The sequence below is a fragment of the Melospiza georgiana genome, chromosome 1 (genome assembly GCF_028018845.1).
Source record: "Melospiza georgiana isolate bMelGeo1 chromosome 1, bMelGeo1.pri, whole genome shotgun sequence".
Taxonomy (NCBI): Eukaryota; Metazoa; Chordata; class Aves; order Passeriformes; family Passerellidae; genus Melospiza; species Melospiza georgiana.
In genome coordinates, this window is record NC_080430.1 from 32189513 (window position 1) to 32215323 (window position 25811).

General features: G+C 41.4%; 1 protein-coding gene across 1 annotated transcript; it reads right to left on the reverse strand.

The window, feature by feature from the left end:
* Positions 1–7010: 7010 nt before the first annotated feature.
* CDCA7L (cell division cycle associated 7 like) lies at positions 7011–25513 on the reverse strand. Its single transcript, XM_058019133.1, has 10 exons — positions 25454–25513; positions 18644–18790; positions 15365–15496; positions 14544–14903; positions 12923–12997; positions 11591–11773; positions 10041–10172; positions 9097–9246; positions 8306–8442; positions 7011–7957 (listed from the first exon to the last, which is right to left on the reverse strand). Exons 1-10 carry the CDS (start codon positions 25511–25513, stop codon positions 7927–7929), a joined length of 1407 nt encoding a protein of 468 aa, XP_057875116.1. The 3' UTR covers positions 7011–7926.
* Between the last annotated feature and the right edge of the window lie 298 nt (positions 25514–25811).

Sequence of the window (25811 nt, forward strand, 5' to 3'; positions counted from 1 at the left end):
TAGGTAGTCCATTAACCTTCACAAGCCTGAACTTTCATTCAAATAATTGCAAAATAAGTATAGGTGGTGAAACCTGTACAGAATCACTACTATTTGTATGCCCTTTGGAAAGTTTAGGGACCCAACCCTTAGTGTGGATCCACTGGTATTTTAAACAGTGAAGATTCTTTCTTAGTTTCTTGCTGTAATTGGAAAAAGTTAAAGTCCAGAATTACCAGCAAAACCAGAAAATCATTCAGTGACTAGCAGCCAAATGAATGGATGGTCCTTCATCAGCAGTGGGGCTTTGTATTCATTGGGGAGTTTGCCTTCTCTTTTTATCTTCTTGCTTTATGATGAGTTCTTTTAGCTACAAATTCATTCCACATGGGTCCATTAGAATAACCCACTGTGTGTCAGCTTTGATAGACCTCACCTGGGAGCAGTCATAAAGACAGAAGGGCAGCAAGCTCCTGCTTCATACCCCAGTAACCCACAGCCTCCCCCTGTGCACATGACTCCCACAAATGCAGTAAAACCTGATTTAAGTGCCAGCAGAGAGAGACTGGTAAGTACAGATTGTCTGACAGAATTGATCTTCCACTCGAGGTAAATAACAGGGCTTTTTTCAAAACCTCAGCACTACTTCAAAGTGGCATCTTAAGATACAGCTTATTGTGGGTGAGGTTAGTGATGCAAGTTCAGGCACAGGTAAATGGCTGGTTGCAGAACCAAAATGACTTCAGAAATAAGTGCTTACTGGTGTTATTTTGAGAAGTAGCTTGTTGTAGACCGTTCTAAATGCCAGAAGCTGTTAAATGTTATTGTGATTTTGTGAAGTGGACCCTGCATTAGGAAGAAATAGCTTTTGTGAAAAGTACCACTTAGAGCTAGAAATATTTTTCAGCAAAAACAACTTCAAGCCTCTTTTAAATTGCAGGCAGCTCTATGACAATAAGTTCAGAGAAATTCTTTGAATTCAGTGAAGTTCTTACAGGAGATGGGGAAGTCTAGAAAAATAAATTTGACAGCTACAGCTTTTATTCTTATTTTATTTAGCCCACTGGGAGTATTTCTCACCCAAATCCTGTCTACATAAATATCTGCTCCAAAGTCCCAAGTCTTATCTTAAATATCCTGGCAGAGTTAGGGTCTTCCTGCTCTATAGGAACAGTGTGGTTTTTAGTACTTGGCTCAATAATGAGCTGATTAAGACCTTAATTTTCAATCCCGTTAAAATTGTCACCACTGTCTACCTCACTGAGGCCAAAGCAGCAGTACAAAACCCCATGCAACACTCCTGCACTTGGAGAGATGCAGTGAAGTAGCAAAATGGCATAAGAATCCTTGTTTGGCTGGTGAGGTGATGCAGACTTTCAATACTTAAAATACACTTGCCTGAGTAGTGACAGTCCTTAAAATACATGTAAAGCATCCTCATGAAGTAAGAAGCAACCCCACAGAAAATGGAAGTGTCCACAAATTATGCAAATAGTAACTATGCTGGGAATCCTTTGGTAACCCTGTTCCCTTGTATCAGAACATGCAGCTGTCATGTCTAAAAACTTCAAATAAATTTCTGAAACCTTGTAGCTACAGGAGAATGTTTTCTGGTGTCAGCATTACCATTAACATTATTGATTCTTTTCCTACAGCTTGGAGGGGAACTGGGCACCATGTTTCTTGGCCTCTCCAAATCTGGATTATGATGGATACCACAAATACATAGATGAAATGCTTCCATCTGAAAGCCCTCTACTATATGGACTGCACCCCAGTGCTGAGATGGGATTCTTGTCAACATCAGATAATCTCTTCAACTCTCATTTGGAAAAGCAAGCCATATCTCCATGGGAAAGGGATCAGGACAGTCTGCAGTGAAGAGGTGAAGTTCTTCATCCAGTGTACTGTCAGTGCTTTTAGTGACAGGTGGAATACACATCTTACTGAGTTATTTCAGCAATAGATTTAATTTTGGGGGCTGGGGGTGGAGGGAAGGCATCAAATTAGAAAAGATCAGATGAGTTAATGGTAGCGATAATGCACCAACCTGGCCAAGAGGTAATGCACTAGGAAGATATTTGGACCAATTTCTTTTTCACATTGAATTTATTTGGGGTGGGAAACAAGGTATGGATCTATCTCACTTTTTTTTTTTTTTTATATACTTTTTATAAACAAATAGAGCAAAAATACTAGAAAAAAGGCATGGTTGGTTGAATTGGTGAGTCTAGTCTTGACCTCTGTCTTTTGTTCCCATCTCCTGCATGATAAAACTCCTTAGGGTAGCTTTCCTACACCTTCCCACTTGTGCCAAGCATAGGAAGTCCCTCCTAGCCTGCAGTCCTGACTTTTTCTGCTGCATCCACAGCACAGCCACACAGTGGTGTGCAGGATTTCCATGCTAGAGCAGCCCAAGCGCAGGGTCTCCCACTGCTTCCCTTCTTGGGAACTTGTTCTGAGCAGGAGCTTTGTGGCTGCTCCAAGACTTCCTCTGCAAGCAGTAAAGGAAGAGGAAGTTTTCAGGGAGTTTTAGTTACTGGGTAGTCTGAAGAGGTGAATCCTGGCCAAGGAAGGTGTCTGACCATCTCTTGGCCTCAGCACCTGACCACAGAACCTGGAATCTAGCAGAACAATAACATTCCTACTGATAAACTATCAGATGCTGGGTTAAACAGACCAACCCCAATACCAGGATTAGCTTTGTCCCTTAATATGGAGTTGGCTGGGACATTGCAGTTCTGTTCATAGTCCAGATATGTCAGACACACAGATACATTATTATAGCCAAACTCCTTCCAGAAAATTTTAAAGAATGGGTTTTAAGCGCAGAACATCACTGGTGCTTAAGAGAGTAAATGAATAAAGGAGCAGGGAATGAAAATGTAATCACAAATCTCAGCTAGTTCTGTTTTCAGATTGTGCCATCTTCTGCATCCTCCTTTCTGAGTGTAGGTCTGAGAGACTATGTCCAGATGCCCCAAAGCCTGGCACATGATGTGAGACTGAGCCTTCAGTTCCTTATCCTTACCAGAGTTAATTAAAATCCCCTATAACTGCCACTCTGGTTTCGCCATCCTTTTCTTTATTTCCTCCCTTTCCTCTGAGCACTCTTTTTTTTAAAATCTTTTTTTTTTCCCCCTCTTATCACTATCAGATCATGGAGGCTTTGCAGGTGGAAATGCAACAGCTCTGCATGCAAGTAGCCAAACATTGCTTCATCTCCTGGGGGGAGCTTGTGCTTTTCTTGTTCAGACCCCATCCACTTTAGGGAGTCTGGACCATAGCATATGGCATTCATCATTAAGTCTGCCAAAGCTAGGGCTGAAACAGAGGCTGAGCTGCATTAATGCTGTGATTTCAATTCCTTCTCATTAGCCCTGTTATGAATTGTTCTTCATTTATGTTCTGTCTCAGTTCCAGAGCAAGCCTGAGGCAAGAGAAGCTCTTTCTGGGGGTGAGGCATGTCTATGCCTGTGCTGTGTTTTGCCTAATGCCTGAGACAGCAAGGACTGGGGGTGATGGAGGGGGTGATGGAAGCTATTAGGTACTAGAGAAATACAAACTACTGACTGAAAAATCAAGTCACACTTGACTGAAAATCAAGAGAATTCCAGGGTGTATCCTAGTAACACCACTCATCCCAAGTCCAGGACAATGCATTAGTAGGCTTCAAGGGTCAATGTTACCTGAAAATGTAAAGCTAAATAGAAGCTGCTAAGTGTTAATTGCTTTGCACTCATTCCTCTCACTGCTGTTGCCAAGAAGACACCAAAGGTGATGGAGGGAGCATCTCTGTTTTTTATCTAAGAAAATGAGATATTTGTGCTCTTCTGAAGAAATCAGACACTTGAAGGTAGAAGAGTCGGAAAGAGTTGATTTGCTGGGACTTCTACTGAATATGTTGTATTGTCTTGAAGAGGTCAAGAAGGTCGTGGGTGATATTCTGGAAATGCTTCCTGAGAAGCTTAACATAGCAGAAATCATGCAGGAAGACTATTGCCTGGAGACCCTATGCTCTGGTTTGCCTCAAAGAGTAAGGTGATGAACCTTCTATCTTCAGAGTCCATAGGTCTTTCAAAAAGCTGGACCTCAGTCTGAAGACAAGCTAAGGAAATAAGAGCTTGATTGTATAGTTTAAAAAGAGGTTTAAAAGAGGTTTAAGAGGGCAACTTTTTCTACCATTGTTATTTAACTAATTCAGTGCATATATCATGGTACCATTCTGTTTTCTTCTATAAAAGAGTTATGAGGCTAATGAGAAAAATAATCAAGTCTCCCAATCCTCTTTGTGTAGTTGTTGCCACAGTAGGGGATGGAAAACTTTCACCAGTGTAGTGAATAAAGCAGTAATCTCATTTCCTGTCACAATCACAGAACATTAGCTGAGTTGGTTAGAGCACGGTGCTAGTAACACCAGGGTTTGTGGGTTCAATCTCCATATGTATCATTCATTTAGGAGTTGGACTCAATGATTCTTGTTGGTCCCTTCCCTTAGAATATTCTGTGAATCTGTAAATGTATGTTTGCATTTATTCTGAACACCACAGGAGCGCTTGGTAACAGTGTAGCTCAAATTCTGCATAGACCCCAATGGCACTGAGCTAAATGCTTCACTTGGCTAGCAGAAATGTGGCCAGGAGCTCCTCACAGGACACTGGCTGGGCTACCATAATTCTCTGGAAAAGGGCTGACCCCACACAGTCTCAGGCTTGAGCATGATGGTCCAAGAGGCTGACAGTTCTGACATTAGAATTACTGTCTGAATATAGAATTACTGAAAGCACTTATTTTTTTTTAAAGCTGCAATGCAGAGCAGAAACAACTGGCCTTTGGATAAGGTGTGCTCAATTGCAGATGTAACCAAAAGACCAAGGAGGAGTATGACCACCCAGCAAGAAAAGGAGCCTGTATCTGTATGCCTTCTGTGCAAGGTAAGAAATGAACTTAAATTGCTTGATCTCCTAGTTCAGGGACTCTATTAGGCAGTGAAGTTGCATCAGGAGTTGCACTAAAGCATTGTGACCCTATGAGCAGCACCAAGAAGCTTAGGCATGGCGCTAGATTGCTGGCATTTGTCACTGTGGCTTTAAATTTCATACCAGCTTGGTGTTCTAATCATTAAATATACTTCCTGTGCTTAAATAACTGTTAAGTATGTCTGAACAAGGCCTGCATTGTAGTAAAGCAGCAGCTCTAATCCAACTGAGGTTCAGAAGTTTAAAGACTATTCCAGAAACTATAAATTTCACAAAAATGAACTTCTATATATTTTTTGCAACCCTTAGAGGTGCAGAATAGGGTAGTAGCTAGCACATGCTAGCAACCTGGATCAAGTAACCTACATAACTGCAATTAAAGAAAAAAAAAAAAAAAAAACCACAACCTAACCCACACACAAAAAAAAAACATCAACCAACCTACCAACAAAACCCCCAAACCCACAAACAAACATAAAACCCCACAAAAATCATCTCTATCCTGTTTTTTTTTTCTCTTACCTTGACTATAAGTTGCCAATTCTAAATAAAGAGATATAAAGAATTATGAATGTTTTATTTGCTGGGTCATAATGCTTAAAAAGCTTTTGGGGAGACATACCAAGAACAAAGGGAAGTACTTGAGAACACCTGTATTGTGGGTCCCTTCCAACTCAGAATACTCAGTGATTCTGTGATTAGCATGAGGTTTAATTAGGTGGGCAAAGTGTAAGAATTAAGGTTTTTTTTTTCATCTGGACTTTTAAGCAATCAGTTATTGCAATAGCTGTAGTAGGGTTGTAGGCTGTCCCTGAATGGAAACCATGTTCACCTTTTGAGCTGCAACTCCTCTTTTAACAACCTTCACATGATAAACACCGTATTTTGTTCTTTTGAATCTTTATCTTCCTGAGACTGAAGCATTAAGTTCAGGAACAACAATTCAGGCCTACTGTCAACATGAGATTTTAGTTTTAACTAAGAAAAGCTGTGAACAAAGCTACAGCTCATTACAGAAAGGTGAGTGACTCCCAGTGGCAATCAGAGAAACATCATGTTCTTCACCAGACTTGAATATAATAAAAAGAAAGCCACTCCTTTGGAAAGGAGTTGCTACTACAGCAGGTAAACCCCAAGAGGGAAGTTAGGGTAGAGGAATGGAGCAATAGCAAGGTTGTCATTTGAATGGCCTTGAGTGTGCAGTTTGGGCTTGTGTTGGTGTTTACATGTATAAAATTTCTTTATCACTAAAGTCTCTGCTTTTAGTAAAAGGGCATGTTAACGAATCCACAAGTACAGTCCAGACAGATGCTATGGACTCATCTCTGCATTCGAACAAAGAGAGCATGCAGAGCAGGCCAACAAAATCTAAATCTAAATCAACCAAATGTAGTCTACACTACATCTGTATGTCCAAATGTAGCCTTAACTATTTAGCAACTGTTTAAACACAAACGATTCTGGTCGTGCACTACAGAACATCATGTAAAGTGGGTGCTACTATTACTGTGGGCACCACACAGGACTGTGGGGCCAGGAGCAGAAACATGGTTCAGGAGCTGACTTCAGCAATGCCAGATATTTTTTGAAAGGCTATTCCAGTGGATCAAAGGGAAAACAAGAATGTTTATGAATGTCCAGCTTATAAAAGCAAAAGCAGGAGGACAACTTGTGTTTTGACTTTCAAGCTGAAAATTGAGAAGTCAGGTAAATGGGTTCCGGCAGGAATAGCTTCACTCCTGTCAGTTTCATACTAAGCTTTCAATAAAACATGCCACTTTCTCAGTCTTCCTGATAGTAAAAAGAGAGATTTTTCACAGTCAGCTAGAGCAAAAGCTAGAGCATAAGTGTCACATTAAGGATTGTGTTTTTGTCTCACAAAAACACAATCTTAAATGTAACCCTTATGTGGTCTATGTTGTTATTTCCTCACCCATCAATGTTGTGCTCATGTGTTTCTCCACATAATGATTATTGATCTCCAAGCACCATTACACTTGCTATAGGAAAGTAAATGGGAGAGGGTGTAGCTTGAATCACAAAATACTCTTCTTTAGATCAGTCTTTATTCTCTCTACATAAAAAGAAATGTGTATATTACAAAATTTTAACATACTTTAACATGCAATACAAATATCTGGCATTTAAATGAAGTTGTTTGAAAGTCTGGTTGTACAAATGAAAAAATATCTAAGCATGAACTGTAAGTAAAAAAAATTTATTCCTGAACTCTGATATAGACCAGTTACAACAGGTGGTAGATGCTTCAGGCAGCAGGTACCTTACACAAAAACTGCTGGTGAGAAGTTTTGTTGGATTTTTTTACCGGGATATTTTTAAATTCTTTTTAAACATTCTTCTACTTTCATGTTTTGGTGAATAATTGCACTTTGGAATAAAACTTTCAAAAACCATCCTCACATTTGTTGATTGCATCACCTTTGGCTGGAACATAATGGCATTCAGATTAAAGTATCTTTTCCTTCTTTGCAAGGACAAGGTCTATAAACTACAGGTGGTGAAACAGGTTCAGAAAGCAGATCTGGAATAATAGATCTTTATGGTCAAGTTGGTAGACAAGGGTGTTTTGTTTCTTTGAAGATGGGGTGCTTTGAAGGTAGTTGTTAAACACCCTTTCTGCAAACTTGCACAATTATAAAAATAAAAATATTGCTCATTTTGACCAAGCTCTCCATCCTGTGGTTGTGTAGCTCTATTAAAAATTAACCACTCATGGTTCAAGAGTGCCATTTCACTTAACATATAGGTCTGTGCATGTAGATTTCTCTACCAAAACATTTTCCTGAGAGATCTTTTGCATAAGACCATATCAATCAACAAGTTTCCAATAAAGAAATGAATATGCTATATACTACAATTCTATTTTATGTAAAACATAATAATAAACTTCTGAAGTCAAACTGTTAACATATTAACCAGTTTCAGGCACGGCTTGAGTTCAGTGCTCTCAATTGTCATCCGTCAGTTGTTTTTGTAAACTAGAAGATATGAGAAAAGAGTGTTAGTGCTTTCTAGGAAAGTCACCTTCCCCAAAAAAATTCCATTGCTGAAGATGATAACTTCCAAAACAGCACTTCTATACACTTCAGCCAACCAACAGGGATTTCAAAACAGGCAGAAGCCTTTCAATTTTTTAATCAAATTAGCTGTTTACACAGACAATATACATCACTTCAAATAAGCTGCTTTCAGCCAAGGAAAAAATTTTAAATCCAAGAAACTTCTTTTGCATAGGTGCAAGATTTGCCCCAGGGCACAAGAAGTCAAATGTTATTTAAAGGGCTGTAACAGTTTAAAAAAGAACAACCAGAGGGCAGAGCTCTCACCTTTCAAGGTACTCCTTGACATTGTTGTAGCCATAGAACTTGGCCAGGTGGATGAGCATGCCGGTGGCACAGCGCCCATCCCGCCGGCGGCAGTAGCTGCAGTTGCACACCCCGCGACAAGGAGGACAGATCCAGGCCTGCAGGGGTGTGAGTGTGGGAGAGGGGGAAAAGTAAGTTATGAAAAATGTTATACTGGATTTCTTGCTGCTCAGAAAAATGTGAGTATGGCTTCCACACCACGTGATTGTTCAGGGCAAGGTTTTACAAGCCTCTGTCAGCCAGCCAATCAACCTTATTAACGTTTTCCAAATTCTGCAGGATTAACGAAATTATTAAGTGCTTGACTATTTCTTACTCTGAAGTCTCAAGTTCTCTGATGTGTTCAGTATTGACTTTTAAATAGACTGAAGTCATCTGAAATGCCTAACACTCATTCCATGCTAGGCTGACTGTGGTCAACTCCCTAGAAAGAGATGGGTACCCACTGTAACAAGTTCCTTTGCCTCACTCTGCCTGCTGGTACAGGACAATTCCTGGGACTGAATTAACCAGCTGGTACATGAAGTCAGGTACCCCCAAGCTGCCCAGCAGCTGCACATAAAAGCACAGGTGCTAATAGACCAGCCACTGCCACATTGGGCTAGCACATCATGGCTATTAGTTAGTACTACAGATCTGCTCTTGGCAAAAAGGTTTGAACCCCATTACCATGAGTGTATTCTTAACATCACAGATTAGTAACAAAGCTGTATTCATTAAACTTTCATTCCAGGTTCAAAAATGACACTTACTGGATCAAGCAGAGCTGATTTCACATCTTCACCATATCGATTTCGAAGACAGGGCCCACAGAACTGCCCCCTGACCCCTCCACAGCCCTGCTTGCGACAGATTGTCTTTGTATCAGTTGTCTTCTGTCGACACTGGTGGCAAGTACTACCCTAAACGTGGAATGGAAGAGAAAAACATTTGCATGAAGGACATCTTAAATGCCCATTGAAGAGCTTTCCTAATAATAATAAGCACAAACTTCAAACCAAGGTCAAATTAAACAATGAAGAGGAAGTTCTGTTACGATGATAAATCATACGAAGATGCTAGGAATTTTACAGAGACAGTGCCAAGTTTCAGTTGCATTAGAAGTCTCAAATTACATGAACCTCATAATCATAGTTCTGGTCCTTTCTTCTATCTAGGAAAAACCTAAAAGTACTGACAAAATTATCTTGTGACTCATCCCTGCCAATACCATGAAGTCGGACATACATGGTAAGATGATCTTTATGATAACCAATAGCCCAATCCAGTGAAAGCAAGGAAGGAGGACTTCCATGAAGAACACTGGACACCACACAACCTGTACAGAAATGTCATTTCCAGAGACAAAGAACAGCAGGGATCACTATTATTTAATGGTACAACACAACATTTTTATTAGCAAGAGAGACAAAAAGGATACTCTTACTAGTGGCAAGTAATAGCTATAGCAAACTTGACTTAATAGCTCTGTGGCACAGAAACACTTTTCAGGGGTAAAAAGCCAGTGGGGAGTATCAACCACCACAGCCAAGCCCAGAGAAGTCTGGCAAAGCTTTCAAAGCTATACTTGTGCGACAATGATGAGCTGAACTCCCCAGAGCCTCAGGAAAGGAGACCTTTTAGAAAACACCAGGGAAATAGTGAGAGACTTTTCATTTCAAGCACAGACACACTGAAAAATATGGCAACCACGTACAAGAACTTTGTCATAGATTTTGTCTCTAACAGTGATTGCAATGTTGTCCAAGTCCTCCTCAGTTATGTCTTCTACCGGGCGATGAGACGAGTACTTGGATGATCTCCTCCTTTTGCGAACTCCACAATCCCCCTGCTAAACAAACTCATCTCAATACCTTTTGTCTGATCTCATGAAGCATCTGTCACCACACTTGGTGACAAATTCCTTCAATGAGTATGCAGTCCTCAGCTGGCAAACTACAGGCTCATGCACCACTGGAAGAACGGGGAATAGTTTCCAAATCATCCCTGCCCCTTTCTCTCCCTCTCCTTCCATAATCTTTTCTCTACTACACTTTTTATTAATTTTATTTAATTCCTTTCCTTTATTACTACTTCTATTTGCACAAATCCTTGACATGTTTTTACTGCTAACTTTTCTTTGCATTGCCTCTCCTCCTCCACTGTAACTCTTCATACTCCATTTCTTCCCTCTCAAAATCAAGAACTGTGATCATCTGCCTTCCCATGCTTTCATCCTTTAATCTCCTTGTATGTTCTCTAGTTGCTTTCTCCAATGACAATCTCCAATGTTCTGCAAAAAACAAAAAACCTCTACTGAAGTTTTAAGTTAGTCCTGCCAATCCCAGGCCTTTCTTATTAATCTGTTATTTGGAAGAGAGTACTCCACTCACCACTAAGATGGTTTTTTTCCTTCTAAATAATTATTCTCTTTGACCCCTATTCATGAACAAATCTCATCAGATTCTTACTTAGCCTTCCCCATACCTGTCTCTGAAAACCTCATTTGTCCTTCACTCTAGATCGGTTCTGTTCTGTCCAAAACAGTCATTTACCAGCCCAGGTTCTCATTTGGTGCTACTCCTCCTCCTCTAATAGCCAAGTTCCCTCTATAATGCTTTAACTATGCCCAGCACTTGCTCCTACAAGCAGAACTGGGATCCAGCCTTTAAGGATTCAAACTTAAAGGGTCTTCCTCATAAGGGCTATAAAAAAATATAAGCAAGACAAAGGACCACCATAGGCTAGAGGAGGAAAAAAATCATATTTTTAAAAATAGGAAATATTAAAATCTGCAACTTTTCAATTACTAGCCTGGACATTAACAGTTTGCTGGTGCAGATTCCCTTAATTTGTTCAGTTCAGCCATATAACTCACATCTTCCTTCTGCTATTTCCAGAGAAGGATTTTTGCCTTTTTTTTTTCCTGAAGCTGGTAACAGAGAAGATCTGCTTTGCCACCTCCACTACCCCACTGCCTTGCCACTCCAAGGTTTTGTACATTACGGGCTCATGCAATTTTCAGATGAAGAATTAATAACAGACCAGAAGTTAACCGCCTTATTATGCCCGAGTAACCCTGGTCACAAATAGAGCCCACTTAACAGGTGAAAGATGAGACAGAAAGGCCTGGAAATAACTTCTTCTGTAGCTAATCTCAAAGATTTTCAATAACTTTGTGTATGTGATGTCTGGTCTAAGTGCTGGCCAACAATTTAAATGTTTCCTAGTTCCTAACTACTGGAGATATCAAAATCTGGCAAATACCACACTGAGTCTCTTCAAGAGGTTTTGTTGTCTGTAGCTACAGATGTGTTCTGCAAATTTGACAGCTGACACAGTAAATTTTTCCAAGGCAAACTTTTCTGGTGGACGAGCAGTTCTGGTTGGGTTCATTCGGCGTGTTATCTGGCCTTCAGAGAATGTCCTCCTTGGGGTTTTCTTCTGTTTCTACAAAGAGAAGAAAATTCCAGTAACTGTCTTTTCAGTTATGTTTGTAGTGTTAAACACTAGAAACAACCTGAAAATATCTGTACCACACTTGTACTATCATGAAGAGATCTACTGTTCTCCTCCTCCTTACTTGTTAAGCCAAACCCCACCACCAAACATACTCCCTTACAGACTATTTTTTTTGCTACTTTTAAAAATCACACCTTAACGTCAAATTCTGTTCCAATTAACATCACAGAACTATACCAAAATTTAACACATGGCATATTAGGGTGGAAGCCAGGTCTCACTGCTCTTTGGTAGCTAAATATTCTGATTTTCCCACAATCTGAATACACAATCGAGGAACATTGAGGAGTACACAGTTTGAGGAACAAGCTGAATTCTCGTTAATTTTCTTTTAAACTTTTTTAACTGAAAGGGTATTAAGAAGCTGCTTCATTTAGTTCAAGATTCATAATTTTGGAGATTCTTGGGAGGTGCAAGATACGCTCTTCACACTGTCCCACCTCCCAGTTATTGCATGATTGAATTCATGCAACAGTAGTCCTACATGGACATCCACCAAAGACATGGTCCTTTGTCCTACAGTCCTTCAAGGTTTCTTCAAATCTTTTCAATTTATAATATACATGGAAAAATGTTACTCTACAGAGAAAGCTGCTAAGCAAAGTTTCTCAGCTGCTTAAAGCTGAGAAAAGTCAATTGAAATAACTACTGTATAATTTCTGTTTGTGTTGAATGGCTGAACTTCATGAGCACAGTTCTACTGGGAAGGGTGGATTTTAGAAGAAAGGTCTACAAGAGAGAAATAAACAGAATCTAAATCCAAAGCAAAGCAACTACTCTTCTTTATTCCCACATATTCAGACATTTGTCCAAAATCTCAAATAGTATTTCCGGAGCAAAAAGGATGAAGTAGCATCTTATCTTGGTCTTTGTCTTTCTTCATAAATTATCTTAAAAAATTCTGTTTCCTCACGTAATCTCTGGCACTTTACAAACCATAGCAAATTTATACAAATGAAGTGACCAAACCCAAAGAAAACCAGAACAAACTTGCTGAAAGTTTCCAATGAAACTCATTAAGTCCAACAAAAGTCTAACAAAAATTACTGTCACCACCAACCAGTACTGGGAACTTACTGCAGGAGTCGAGGAGGGCGTTTTCACTGGGAACAGGTCTGGTATGGAATTCAGTTCTGCCAGCAGCTGGGCAAGCTGGAATCAAGTGATGTCACATTGAAAACTCACTGCAACTTACAAAACAAGCAACACCACTACCATCCATTCCTCACATGCACTTCAAATTACAGCTCAACATGTGCAAGGAACCTTTATGAAAGCACTTAAATAAAGTGAGGCTCATAAAAGGTGTTTATTTACTCTTTTGCCATGAGCAAAAACTCTGCCAACAATACTAACTTCATAGCTCCTACTAATTCTTACTGGGAATTAAACTGGTCAGATTTACATAGTGTCTTATCAAAGCAGCACCAAAGGAGTACATTACAACATGGTAATGATTGATAACAAGAAATTAAGTTCATATGATAGCAGGGAGAAAAAAAAGACGGGGTGCCAGAAGACAGTAAGAGGTTTCCAGTGAGCTTTTACTGACTGCAGACACATCTGTGCTCTTTGCCAGACAGCTCTGCACTTAAGCAGTGCAGACACTGGGTACACACTCATTACAAGTTAGAGAGCAACTAAGCCCCACTTGCAGTTCCCCCAATGCATGCATGTTCTGGTCATGTACAGCATCAGAAGTACTTCAGCAGGATGATGATTTCTTGCACCGTGCACAAGATGTCTTGGAAGTACATTTCCACATAAGCAGTGGCTGATAGGTACAAAAAAGGCACTGACCTGTTCTGGAATTCCAGAATGAGGCTAACTTCTGAAAAGCCACTGGTAGTGGGGATGAGCCAAGCTGCTAGCTCTCTGAGATTGCCACAGCCATCAAGATATTAAAAGCTGAATACAGTATTTCTCAGTAAATACTTCAGTGTGGCATTTATTAAGAGCTATTTAATGCCATTACAGTACTGCTCCTAGGAGGTATTGCTTGAGCCCCAAGACTGCTTGGAAGCTGCAACTTTCCCTGAAACATAGTAAAACTGAAGGAGCTACTAAAGATTTAACATCAGTTTGGATTACATAGCAGCATGATAATTAAAGAGAGCTGGTGGCATGTTGGATAATAAAGGAAAAAGCATTAGTAAATGATCAGTTGCTCTTTTCCACACCTACACACACATACACACACGTTCAGCAGTTATATAGTAAGGCAATATTGTAAAAATCACATCCCACACAGCTGAGAAATTACATTTATCATCCTCAGCAGCTTTTAGCTGGCTTTCCAATCAGTAACTGCAGCAGATCTGTCACACACAAACAAAAAGTAGAAACACTATTGGGCAAACGACACCATAAACCACCTGAAAGGACCAGCTGGTTTTCTGACATGTTCTGAAGGCTGCAAAACTTGGTAATTTATAACTTTGTTCATATTCACATTAAAAATTCTTAGTTCTACTCTGGTTTTAAACTTGACCAGGCCAGTCCCTACTTGAGATTATTTTAGGGGTAAATGTCTGAGCGCTGAGGGTCCTCCAGGGTTTTCCCAGGTAGAAAAAGTCACCATAAGATTTTCCTAAAGTTCCAGCACAGCACCAGCAGGGACCCTAAAATTCAAGTATGCTAAAGCTAAGTAATTGCATGCAAATGTCAGAGAAAAAAAAACATGGCTCTTAAGTCTTACCATGGCTTTATTTTCTTTAATATTTATGGCTCTCTTAAGCAGTGCACTGGAACTTTCCTCCTGTGTTTCTTTAATGTCTTCTTCAGACTCTGAAGCAGAGCCCTCTACTTTGTCCGACCGCTTGAGGCTTATTTCTTTTGAAAGAGGCGTGAGGGATTCACTGTCCTTTAGAGGTAAATCAGACAAAGCCTGTTCAGGCACTTTTTTCTCAGACGACTTCCTGGTGGGAAACTGTAAAGCAACACGAAGGCCAAAGCTTCTTCTCTTGGGGGAAACCTTCTTCTTCATCTCTTCCTCCTCTTCTTTCTCATTACCCAACAAATTATCGCGTTCTTCATCACTCAAGTCCGACTCCACCGTCTACAGGTAAGAAAAATCCCATGTTACAATATTGGCTCTGACATAAGAGAATTAATTTTTAAATCCCTAGTTCTAGGCAGCATTCTTTCCATCCAAAGGAATCACCATAAATTCACCTAAATTAACATCTTTTTACAAGTTCACAGTATGCAACTTCTGCCTGTGCAGAGATTAACAAAACATCTACACATTAGTGTTGTCTGGGATACAGACATGGCTGTCTCCAGAGGAACAATCTTGCCCAGTACAATCTACAAGCAGTGGAAGTAGTTCCCATTTCTAATATGTGATGCTACATTAAATAAAGCATTTTTTCCCTCTTTTAGGACAAGACTTTTTATTTCAGTGTGAAAAAAGAGCATCATAGTGTATCAGAAAAATTCCTACAAGAACATGAAGTTTACACAGAAGAGACAGGAAAAAAAAGAAGTACATTCACATGTAGGTGTGACTGCCTTTACCAGAACTTCTTTCTTACTCACATGCACCTCGTTTGAAGCAAAGCCCTCAAACACTTCTGTTTCAGAGTCAGTGTCCTCAGTGAAAATCCTCCGCAGCTCTTCGGTGAGGTATCTGGACTGAAACTGGAGCCCCTGCAAAAACACCACTCAGGAGCTGGGAAAGGCAGTCAGACATAGAGTATTACACACTGCCACAATAAACAGGTTTGGTGGGTCAAAGCAGTGCCAACTAAATAGCATCCTGTGAAAGCACTTTGCAGGCAAAGCCTGTCTAAGAAACAAACAACAAGAAGACAACATTCAGATTCAATATTGAGTTGTTTTAACTGCAAGATTTTTCTTCTTCATTTTGAGGACAGGGCTTTAACTGAGCTACTTCTTGTGGGGGAAACTTTCTCTTTCACTTCTTCCCTTCTTCATTACTATCCAATAAAAATAAACTATCGGTTTTCTTGTATGTAAATTATCATGTTGTTTTATGTATTTTCTTCTGGTTTATGTATTTTCTTCAACAGGTCTTGAAAAGAAGAAAATACAAATGAGAGATGGGGTCTGCTCCTTGTGCTGTTACACCATCACTGAACTGACTGGTACCAACACAGCTTTGAACAGCCTGATCAATATCCCTCCACCTTTCACCTTCTCAACTCACTGGTTTTTTTATCATTCCCATGTGCTCTAGGGTAGACAGCTCCTCAGTTTCAGCCTATAGACCAGGAAGTAAAAAGACCTCATTAAAACACTCTTCATGGTATGTACGTTACATGCCAATTAAACACAAGGCATTTACTAAATAGAAGTGTATTTCCATACTTCCAACAAGAACTAGTAGAAAACCATTTAATCAACCTGTTCCTGCTAATCTCTTGAGAGACTTGTTCCTGGTAGGAATATAATCCATGTTCACATCACACCTGCCTCTTGAAAGTCAGCAACATATAAGTTTATTTCCCCAATTTTCCTCTGTTACTTCTTCCTCCCACACAAGAAGCAAAAATTACCTTTAATACAATGCATTTGCTAAATATCTTTATTCTTCCTTTCAATTCCCTACCCTCCCTGACTTTAATTACACATTTCTTTATTTTAAGATAATATCTGGTGAAAAAAAGATACAATAGATGAGTGGAAAAACTTAGAGGGGAACGGGAGGGGGGAGCCACTGCATATGCTGTTTCTTTACACTTAAACATCTACAAATTATTATGGGTAATTGTAATGAGTTTTCTCTGAGGAAAATTACTTTATTCTTTTGTTGATAGCTGCAGTGCAGCTGCTTGAGAAAGGAACAAACACAATAGGGAAGTTACTTTAAAGTTAAATTGCATTTCTTGGAGGAAACTGAAGATTTTATGTATTCTGTGTTTTTATGAAATTCCACAATGAAGGTTGATGGGGGAAATATGCTATTTGTTAGCTAAAGTAACTAAAAATAACACACCTACAGCTATGTTGTTCATCTATGAAGAACAGTCTACATCAGGTAAAATACACACCAGGGATACCTATTGTGGGAGAAATTGTGAGAACTGGCAGAAGTGCAGAGATGATCAGAGCAGGACTACAGAAAGCCCTGAGGAAAAGCAGGCACACAGAGGTCACTACTTGCTAACTCATTTGCACTTCAGCATCCAAGGAAACACCTGATGCACCGATAGCCCATTTACCACCTCAGCAGGGCAGCTACCTTGCCTCCTTTCTCAAGAACTGAATTTTTCTGAACTTCCCATCACTTTGTCCTTTGCATCAAAACCCTTTTGTTTCTTGCACAAGTACCTTTTGCAACAATTGTGATGTTTGGCATCATGAACACAGGATGATGCTCATCCTGATGCAGGGCCCTGATGTGCAAGGACTGCAGATTATGCTGCAGTTGGATGGAACTCAGGGTATTTTTATTCTACCATTTAGTGGTAAAGAAATTAAATTCAATACTGATCAAGATTTAAAATAATTCTCATCCCAAGGGAAACACAGGAATGATAAGGAAGGTTGCAGTGCAAGCTGTAAATCTGGAACAAGTCTCACTGGGATTCTCAGCAATGCATGTTAAACTAACTATCTATCTCTTCCATAGCATTTTTCATCAGAGGATTTTAAAATGTTTTGCAGAACAGATCATTATCATAAACTCTATTTCACAAGTTGGGAAATCAAGGGAGGGAAAAGTACAGTCAGGTGTCTGCAGCCCCCAAGCAGGAAAAGCAGAAGCTCCCAAACAAGCTTTTCCCTCCACCACCAATACCGCTCCCCACTGACCTTGATACTCCGCACAAAACCACAAATGCAAGATCAAGCTACCTCCTGGTTTGCCGAAGCTGCCAGTACTGCTGTCTAGCAACAAGATTACAAACCAACTTAGAGCCCAGAATTTAATTACACATTGGACACTATCTTTCTCCATAGCACAGACTGCAGCTCTACTCCCAAAAGGTTTCTGCACTCTCCTGGGGTCACTTGTCTATAAAGGCTGAGAAACAGTACATATTTGTAACAAGCCTTATTCTGTCTCTTTCTTTGGCTAACACTAATCATCTTCCTTGTCCTTAACCAGGCACTGACCTGATGAACTAGGAAAATAAAAGAAAAATAATTCAATTATCTCATTAATGAAACAGAGGGACCTCTGCAAGAGCACAAATGACAAAGGTGTCTTATCACACATTAGCCCATGGCTATCAAGCATGTAATTATATGTTTCCAAAAGACTAAAAACTAAATTTTTTGCCACCCAAGACAGCACATCAGTTCTAATCTTTTCTTGAGAATTCAGCTGGTATCTCCAGCTACCAGAGAAGAAAAAATATCAAATCATTCTGCTAATCCAAGCCACTTCATCAAGAGAGCAAAGAACCAGCAGACTGCACTACTGCAGCAGGAGCTGATGCTTTCTCTGGATTACCACTATTAAAACACAATTTTAATGCAGAGACAGCGCAGAGATATTTCTGGAAGAAATACTTTGAAGTCCACATACTCACAAATGCCCATCTAATAACCAGCAACATCTTTCCAGGATGGTAATTCTCTTTTTCCTGTTTGCTACACTTACCTATTTCACTTAAACTCATCTTCCAATGAAACACATTTTTATATTATGAAGGAGTTTTGAAAAGCAACCACTAAACCCTAAATACTAAGTTAGTTTACTTTTAAGTTTAATATGGGCACTGTAAATTACAGGTTAAGGTGAGAGTTATAATTCACACAGTTTTGACACAGGCTCAGAGTATTACTGCATCCCAAGAGCATAAATGGACTATGGCAACCTGTTCCTACCTCTTTTCCAGACTCCTGGGAATCAAAGCTAGCACAGTTGTTCTCTGACAAGAAGCTCTTTTCGGAAGCATCATCTTGGAATCCTGGAAAATCTTCACTGTCACTGGGGGTATTAAAAATGCTGGCCACATCCTTGGGTACCTGTTTCTGATTCAAGACAAGACAGAAAACATGAGTCACACACACCAACTTAACAGGAAAACTCAAATTTGCAGCCATACAACTTATGTTTATATTCCTATGCAAACACAAGTCTGTAGCACAAAATATGCTATGTGTAAATTGCACCTTATTTAGCTAAACTCCAGGAAAATTCTGTATAGACTGTTTTAATCCCTGAATACAGACTCAGGATCTGGGATTGGGAAGGGATGCAATACACAGGGTGTTCAGCTCCACAGGAAAGTACTTCAGAGACCTAAAAATACATGGGTGTCTCATCTTTGTAAGGGCACCCTTACCCATGGGGAAACCCACCACCCCTCCAGCTCTTGCAGAGAAATGATGTCTCAGAGGTGAGGAACACAACCTCAAACATAACACAATGCTAGAGTACAAAGAAACCTGACCTTTAGATCTCACAATACCATTATGGATTTTAGCAGACACTTGGCTAACTCCAAAAACAAAACCAATGCAACTCCTTCTCCTTGGTCAGTACTGTCACAAAGCTTCTCCTGTGATACTGTTTAAGAGAGTGAAAATGTGCTAACCAAGAACATTTCTCCTTTGCTAGAAGCCCACCAGGAGAGGGGGAAGCACAGCCAAGGGCACATAGCCTTCCTCAGGTGAACAAGGTCACAGCTTCAGCGTTCAAGAAGTTCAGTCTCAGCCTAGGAGACTCATAACACCACTTCCAACCATTCCACTGGGCCATACACTTCACAGCAAACACTTTGGATAAGGCTCTGCATGTTCCAGGACAGTAAGAAAGCCTCCAGAGAGTTCCCATGTGGGCTGCTTTAGGATCTGGTTTGTATAAGGATGAGATGAATAAGTCAAGCCTTAAAATCAAGGAAGAAGGCATTTTGCCAAGTTTCAGAACACATTTTCACACATCCAAGTATCACCTGTAAAACTATTCTGCCAGTCACACAAATGCTCTGGGAGAAAAGCGTCTGCATTCCTCACCAGCATCAAAACACTTGTGCTCTACATCCCCTCACATACACACCTCACACACACCACTCCAACCTGAAACAAGCCTCTCTCCTCTTTGCTAAAGCCACACTCTCATTAACTCTCAGGAACATGAATCAATGACTGCCTGGTCAGAGGCCAATTCCTCATCTCAAAGAGCTGTTTTCCAGCCCTGGATATCCACCAGTACATCTCAGAGATGAGGTTCAGAACCAAGAGCAGACTGCCCTTTTTTTACTGTCACAGAAAACTAAGGTTGCTCAAACAGGGCATATAAAGATGATTTTTTTTTCAAAGTTTACTTGTGGCAAGGCAAGTGACCCAAAGAAGGTTCATTCTCCAAAAGTAATATAGCTGCAAAGGTTCCATTAAAATAGCAAGCAGTACCTTCACCAAAGCATCACTCTCTGAAATAAGCTAGAGTAAAGGGTGAACAATTTTATTCTAGTTCTAACCTTATAAAGCTGATGTAGGCTGATGCAAAACCAACTTACTGCTGCTGAAGCAAGAGTAGAATTCACCTCTGAAAAAACTGACCCTCTCAGGCCTATAATGGCATGATCCAAAGTACAGTTTCTAAAGTCATTCTGTCCATATCAAAACCCCTTTGGATATTCTCTCACTCCTACCTCCTACAGTGAACAACCAGAATCCACTTCTGTTGTTGTGGAATTTACTCAGTACAGAGCAGTGCTAAGAATGAAGGATTGTGCATTTAAATGGAAGAACATACGAGGAGCTGAGAGTCTCCCTGCTATGAATAAATTGCTTCCAGGAGCCACTGCATTAGTTCTTGTGCTAATCTACAGCTGAGTTAGCCACTGCTGTAATTACTGTATGCCTGATTTCTTCTTGTTCATGTATTGCTTCTTCATCTGCACCAGAGGAGTCATTTATGAGGCTGTAATTATTGATTTTGAACAACAACAAAAAAATTCTTTCCCAGTAGGAACTTAATTTTTTTGCATTCCCAAATTCTGTGGTACTGGTACTGATTTAAGTAACTCACTGTAGAGCTCCAAGGATTTTTAGTTTGTGACTTGCTCTCCATAGCCTGGGTAGGAAAAATCGCAATTTGGTCACTGATGAGTCCCTGTTTTACCAGAAGGGCTTACATTAATAACAGACAACTGACAAGGTGGACATACTCCAGAAGTTTAGAAAGGGAAGTCTCATGGTCAATCTTGATTAGCAGAATTATTAGAATCTATTTCTGCACCTGAAATTGTAAGCCAAATTTATTTCCAAGAAAAGTCCACTGACATAAAAGACAAGCTTACAGCAAACATCTCTGTCATGATGGGCTCATCCACTGTCATTTATTGTGTAGTCCTGGAAGCCACAGACATTCCCATCTTCAACTTTCAATTAAAATACATTCTGAAACTGATTTACAATTAGCTTCAGAGCCTAGGATTTCCACTCTTGTCAACAAATTATTACACACCAAGAAATAAAATACATATTTGTCTAAACTGAAATGTCAAAATAATCTATTTAAAACATCAGTAAAACACAGGCACTCAGGAGAGGATCTTTACACCACTAAATCCCTAAAAAAGTCATGAAGGCAGAGATGTGATGAATGTTGCAAGCTTGCTCGGGGAAAATATTTCAACATGAACAGACCACAATGGACTGTTGAAATGCTGCAGGTGTGAGAAATACTCTCTTTTAAATATACCTGTTACAAAGGCTAAATACCAAAAGTCTAGTGAAAGCTGGAAATAATTCAAAGCTGCTGAAAAAGTCAGTCTTATTTCTGGTAGGAAGTTTTATATCTATAGAACTCATTTATTTTTGCACATAAAACACACTTAGTTGTTTAAAACCCCGACAAGGTACTATTCAAAAGTATCAGCAAACTTTCACTGCTACAGACGGCACACAATCCAACAACTGCCAGAATAACAAATCCTACATTTCTGCAGTAGTCAAAACTCAAGACATTCACATCTCTCAGGTTTTCCTTCTCTAAATTAGACAATATACCACCAGGACACCCAGGAGCATACTGGGATGGGTTGGGCTGCATGGAGATCCCAGTCCCACAGAACCAGGGGCCAGCAGCTGGTATGTGCCTGTGGAGGCTGGCAGGTCTGTCACCAAGGGCAGAGGGTGACACAGGCTGGTAGGGTTGTCAAAACTGTTTCAGTCACATGAGCTACTGAAAAGTAAAGAACCCAAGGTCCCCAGCAGTCCCAAGAATATTTTTCCAAGCACTCTACCCATAAATTTCACCTTGTTAGACAAGGAAAAAAAGAAAAGTCTGAGGTGAGCTGTTTTGCTATCCACATCAACAGGAAGAATTTTCATGTTCCAATTGAAAAAGCAACTTTCCTGACACCAAAGCCAGAAAAGATGCAAATTGCCTGGTAGGCTGTGAGGAGAGAACACTTGCCTGCAAGCAAACCAGTGTATTTGGAGGGAAGCATGTTCTCTCTACAGCACTGACTGCCATGTTTAATTTTTTAAAGACTTATTTGCACAGATCACTTTCCCTGCCAATTGTCACACTAGCACATTCTTCTCCAATGGTGATGCATCAGGAGAACCTACAGCATGAGAAAGCAGGGCTAGATGTAGTTCTCCATTTTTGCTCCTAGCATGGGGAAAAAATCAATTGGGCTGTGTTCTCTTAATTCAATTTAGCACAATGTATGGGCATTCCTACTGAAAGCAGAGGACACACAAGTTCAGTCACATTCAAACTCAGTCAGTGTGAAATAATCAAAGTTTAATTCCAAGCAGATACTCACAAACCAAACCTGTGCAAAGTCACACCTTCAGCACATGCTGGAAAGGCTCTTGACTTGCTCCAGGTTCAGTCCAGAAGCCAGCCTAAGGCACACACCACCCAAGAGCACTGCATTTGGCTCGTACCTCAAAGGAACAACCTCAAAGGAGCAACCGAACAGGGAAGCACTCCAAGGCTGACAATTGTGGGCAGAGCTAAAGAATAGAGGGGCCCAGCCAGAGTGTCAGTAGGTGCCAGACCAATAAACCAGAACTATGCAGAAGTCAAGATCCTGGTTTTTCCATTGGAGTCACAAAGACGAACAGCACTTTAAAAGCTTCATTTTAAGCATCATACAAATGTGTGAAAGACATGGAAAGCACAGAGATATAAAGCCCCAAACTGCAGTGCAAAAGAATTACACAGACTGGATGCATGGTCAAAAAGACTGTCACCCACACAATCAGCCCAAGACTCGTGGGCATCAACAAAACCTAGGAAGGCAAGGAAGATCGCAGATAACCTCCAGGATTTCTCAACATCATTAAAGCACAAGAAGCTGAAATCCCCTGGACAGCGAAGAGTATTCCTGGCATAAGCAGCAGGAGATGGAAAGGCAAGTGAGTGTTCTGAAAGAAGGAACAACTGATAAAACGAGCAGTCATCACCCACTTTTATGATCTTTGCAGGAATAATTTGATTCCAATGTAAAGATGGATTATGCCTGAGCCTTTAATCTGTCACAGCAACAACTCCTGGGACTTTGAGGGTGCCCCCTCAAAAGGTTCTGTCAATTTTCACACCAGTAAACCTACTGCTCCAGGAAATTTTGGTAAATTCTGCTGTTTTCAGAGCAGCCAGCCAAATACGGTCTCTGTATTGCCTTATCTAGACTGATAATAAGCGAATGTCCATAAGGCTACTTTATCCTAAAATAAGGAATGCCCAAGTACCATAATCACATGGCAAATCATTTAAAATGTCACCTTCCATGGGCAGTACCTTCCTGGAAACTATTTCCGACTCTTCAAAAATGCTGGTAGTGCTGTAAGTATCAGCATGCCAGCATATGAACACAATCCACACTATAAACTGCTACTATTTCTTCCTTTGTACCATCTAATCACACACCAATCCTAACAGTTGTAACAACTATTTCTGAATTTATTATGAATAATTCAAGAGCATCCCATGGTGATGCCTAACTACTGTCCAAGCCCTGGTATTTCAAGGAAATCTTTTGTACAATACTGCAATGCACCCTCACTTTGTGCCTGGTCTGCTCAAGTCTAGGATTTGAGTTCAGGCCTTGTGGGTGCAAACAGTCACAGTCAGTGCCCCTTAAACAAGCTCTGTGTACTGAAACTGCTGTGCCAGGACCTGGTAAATCAGACCCTGGGACAGGAAATGGAACTACAGGTCTTGTGACTCAAAACAGTTTTGTACTGCTGACATCTTCAGCAATTGTTTTCAAATTGGAGCAGGTACTCACAAGCCAATCTGCCCGTCAGCAGTGACGGTCTATGACTTCAGAGGCAAAGAAACCTTCACCACCACATCCTTCTGGCCCTGCCAAGACTGAACTCACTGCTCACCAATGTATCACAAAAACAAGGCAGAGCAAGCAGAAGGTTTTGCTCAGACAAAAATAAACTCCCATGAGAAACAGGAAAACACCAAGAACAGACTTCTGCCCTTTGCTGAGCCTTGAATGAAACATGATGTGCAGCGTTTAGCTGTGTACCAGAAAGGGAACTAGTAGACAGTAAGAGTCTTGTTGTTACAGTACCAGAGAAGTGAATTGAGTGCCATGTGTGTCTGTGTTGTCAAACAGGGTTATTCCAAACTGTTTTATAGCACCCTTATCTTCATACTGCCAAACGGAGAGCCTGAGGTCATACAGAGGTGGAAGGTCTTTGCAAGGACAGAGCTCTAATAAATATTCCAGTGGCTGTATTACACTTCAGTTCCACAGAAACCCCTGTAAAGCTCCAACTTTGCATCAGCAAGAGTTGAATGAGATGCTGAACTTCTTGCTCCTTCCCACCAGCTGGGAAGCTCAGCATGACTTGAAGAGAGTCAATTTAGATTACATATAAGGAGAATGGTGTAACACTGCAACAACTTGTTTAAAGAGCTGGTAGATGTTCCACCCCTGAAAACATTCAAGGTCAGGTTGGATGGCTCTGCGCAATCTGAACTAGTTTAAGATGGCAACTCTCCTTCGAGGAGGTTGACTAGATGAGGTCCTTTCTAATCTAAAGTATTCTATGATTCTATAGCAATACTACCTCCCAAGATTCGAACCACACAATCAGCCTGATGCACCCAAGCATGCGCCCCCAGGCTTGGACCAGACCACAGGGGACGGAAGCATGACTCTCAGGGGACTCAAATATGTGCCAGCCTTGGCATCGCGGCCTTCCAAAAGAAAAAAAAAAGGAAGTAAAAAAGGCCAGAATTAAAAAGAAATAAATGTATTGGCTATTTCTAATGTGGTATACCCAGGCTCACAACTAATTAATTGTCAGTGATCCACTCCAGCCTTTACTAGAGCCTACACAAGTCCCAGCACAGCTGCAGTTGCCCCACGCCGCTGCTGAGTTGTCCCAGGGCCGCCCTCGGGGGCGGCTTGCACCCCATTCCCGGCCTTTTACAGCCGCGGAGCGGCCGCGCCACGTGGATGGCTCCCGGCGGGACCGCGGGCCGCCCGGTGTCCCGGCCAGCGCGCCGCGCCGGGGGCGGTGCGGGCGGCCGGGGGAGCCGCCCCGCCGCTGGCGGGCACTGGCCGGCGCCGGCGGGCAGCTCCTCCGACCCCTCACGCCGCGGGCGGCGGACAAAGGCCGCCGCTGCCCCGGGCAGGCGGAGAGCTGCGGGCCGGCTCCCTGCCCCCGGCGCCCGGCCCCGCTCCGCCAGCCCGCGGGCCGCCTCACCTTGCCGCGGGTCCCCGCCGCCGCTGCCCCCCGCCGCCGCCGCCGGCCGCGCCGCGCCATGGCCGCCCGCGCTGCCGCGGGATGAGGAGGAGGAGGAAGGGGCAGGGAGGAGGGGCGCGGGGCGGTGGCGGGGTGGAGCCGCCCGGCAGCGGCGGGAAAGCGGGCAGAGGGACGGGGCACCCCGCGTGGCCTGCCCCGGGAAGGACCAGCGCTGTTGGGATGCTGCTGCGGATGCCCTGGGCACCCAGCATCGTCCAATCTTTCCTGCACGCTTTTCGCTGGGCGGCAGCTGTTCGTCTGAAAGGGGTAGGCTTTGGAAGGAAATAGGCTTTCATCCTCCAAGTAACTTAAAATGTTT

What these genes read in the sequence shown, in the direction of transcription:
- CDCA7L (XM_058019133.1), bottom strand. Translation starts at nt 25,513, where the DNA reads ATGGCGCGGCGCGGCCGGCGGCGGCGGCGGGGGGCAGCGGCGGCGGGG. An exon ending in TGAGTAAGAAAGAAGTTCTG is followed by an intron (nt 14,904 to 15,364) that starts GTAAAGGCAGTC and finishes TCTTACCTGTAG; the next exon opens with ACGGTGGAGTCGGACTTGAG. An exon ending in GTCAAGGAGTACCTTGAAAG is followed by an intron (nt 7,958 to 8,305) that starts GTGAGAGCTCTG and finishes CATATCTTCTAG; the next exon opens with TTTACAAAAACAACTGACGG.